The sequence below is a fragment of the Arachis ipaensis genome, chromosome B02 (assembly GCF_000816755.2).
Source record: "Arachis ipaensis cultivar K30076 chromosome B02, Araip1.1, whole genome shotgun sequence".
Taxonomy (NCBI): Eukaryota; Viridiplantae; Streptophyta; class Magnoliopsida; order Fabales; family Fabaceae; genus Arachis; species Arachis ipaensis.
Genome location: NC_029786.2, coordinates 104653884 through 104654857, shown reverse-complemented (window position 1 = coordinate 104654857; position 974 = coordinate 104653884). Strand labels below are relative to the sequence as shown.

The following is a 974-nucleotide window of genomic DNA, read 5'->3' as shown; positions in this document are numbered from 1 at the left end:
AAGAGCTTTATTCTTTATTCTTTATATATGCTATTCTATAGTAATAGTTTTTGCCACATTTACAACGACTAGTCTTCTTTCTATGGTATGTTTGCACTTTGGCAGCCAGCATGTATAAACTTAAAAAACCCATCACGCAATCACAAAATCATAATCTAATTAAAAAGAAAAAGAAAAATCCCTCACTTTTCTCCCCTATAAATTCAACTCAAATCCAAAACCCAAATCACCAAAAAAACACTCATCACACTCTTCAAATAAATATCAAACTCCATCGCTCTCATCATAATAACTTAAAACACAAGTTATTGTTACACCCAACAATGTCTAAGCTTCTCAATCTCATCATTCTCTTTCTACTCCCTTTGTTCTTTGCTTCCATAGCTTCTTCAGACACACCTCCTTCAACTCCAATCACCCCAACAAATCTATGCAAATCCACACCCGATCCAAACTACTGCAAATCCGTTCTCCCTCCAACAAAAAACGCCAATGTCTATTACTATGGCCGCTTCTCAGTTAAAAGCTCCATTTCACAAGCCACAAAGTTCTTGAGCCTTGTCAACAAGTATCTTCAACGGAGCAACACGCTTTCTGTCCCCGCGATTCGAGCACTTCAAGATTGCAAGACACTTGGAGAACTGAACCTGGATTTCTTGACGAGCTCGTTTCAAACGGTGAACAAGACGACGAGGGTGTTGGGGAGTTACCAGGCTGATGATATCCAGAACCTTCTTAGTGCCATTCTTACGAACCAACAAACATGCTTGGATGGGCTTCAAGAAGCTTCTTCAGCTTGGAGTATCAAGAATGGACTCAGTGTTCCACTTTCTAATGACACTAAGCTTTATAGTGTCTCTCTTGCTCTCTTCACTAAAGGGTCAGTATTGTTCTTCGCTTCGTTCGTCACCTTAATTTTGAGACAATTTTTCTTATAAAAATATCTTCGTATAAAAATAATAATTTAAATATTA

At 37.9% G+C, this 974-nt stretch overlaps 1 protein-coding gene across 1 annotated transcript in view; it reads left to right on the top strand.

Moving 5' to 3' along the window:
- Positions 212–974, top strand: part of LOC107626182 (probable pectinesterase/pectinesterase inhibitor 41) — a 2946-nt gene continuing 2183 nt past the window's right edge. Inside the window, exon 1 of the mRNA XM_016328999.2 lies at positions 212–880. Coding sequence (XP_016184485.1) covers positions 324–880 — 557 coding nt within the window. The 5' untranslated portion in view covers positions 212–323. The remainder of the gene's footprint in view (positions 881–974) is intronic.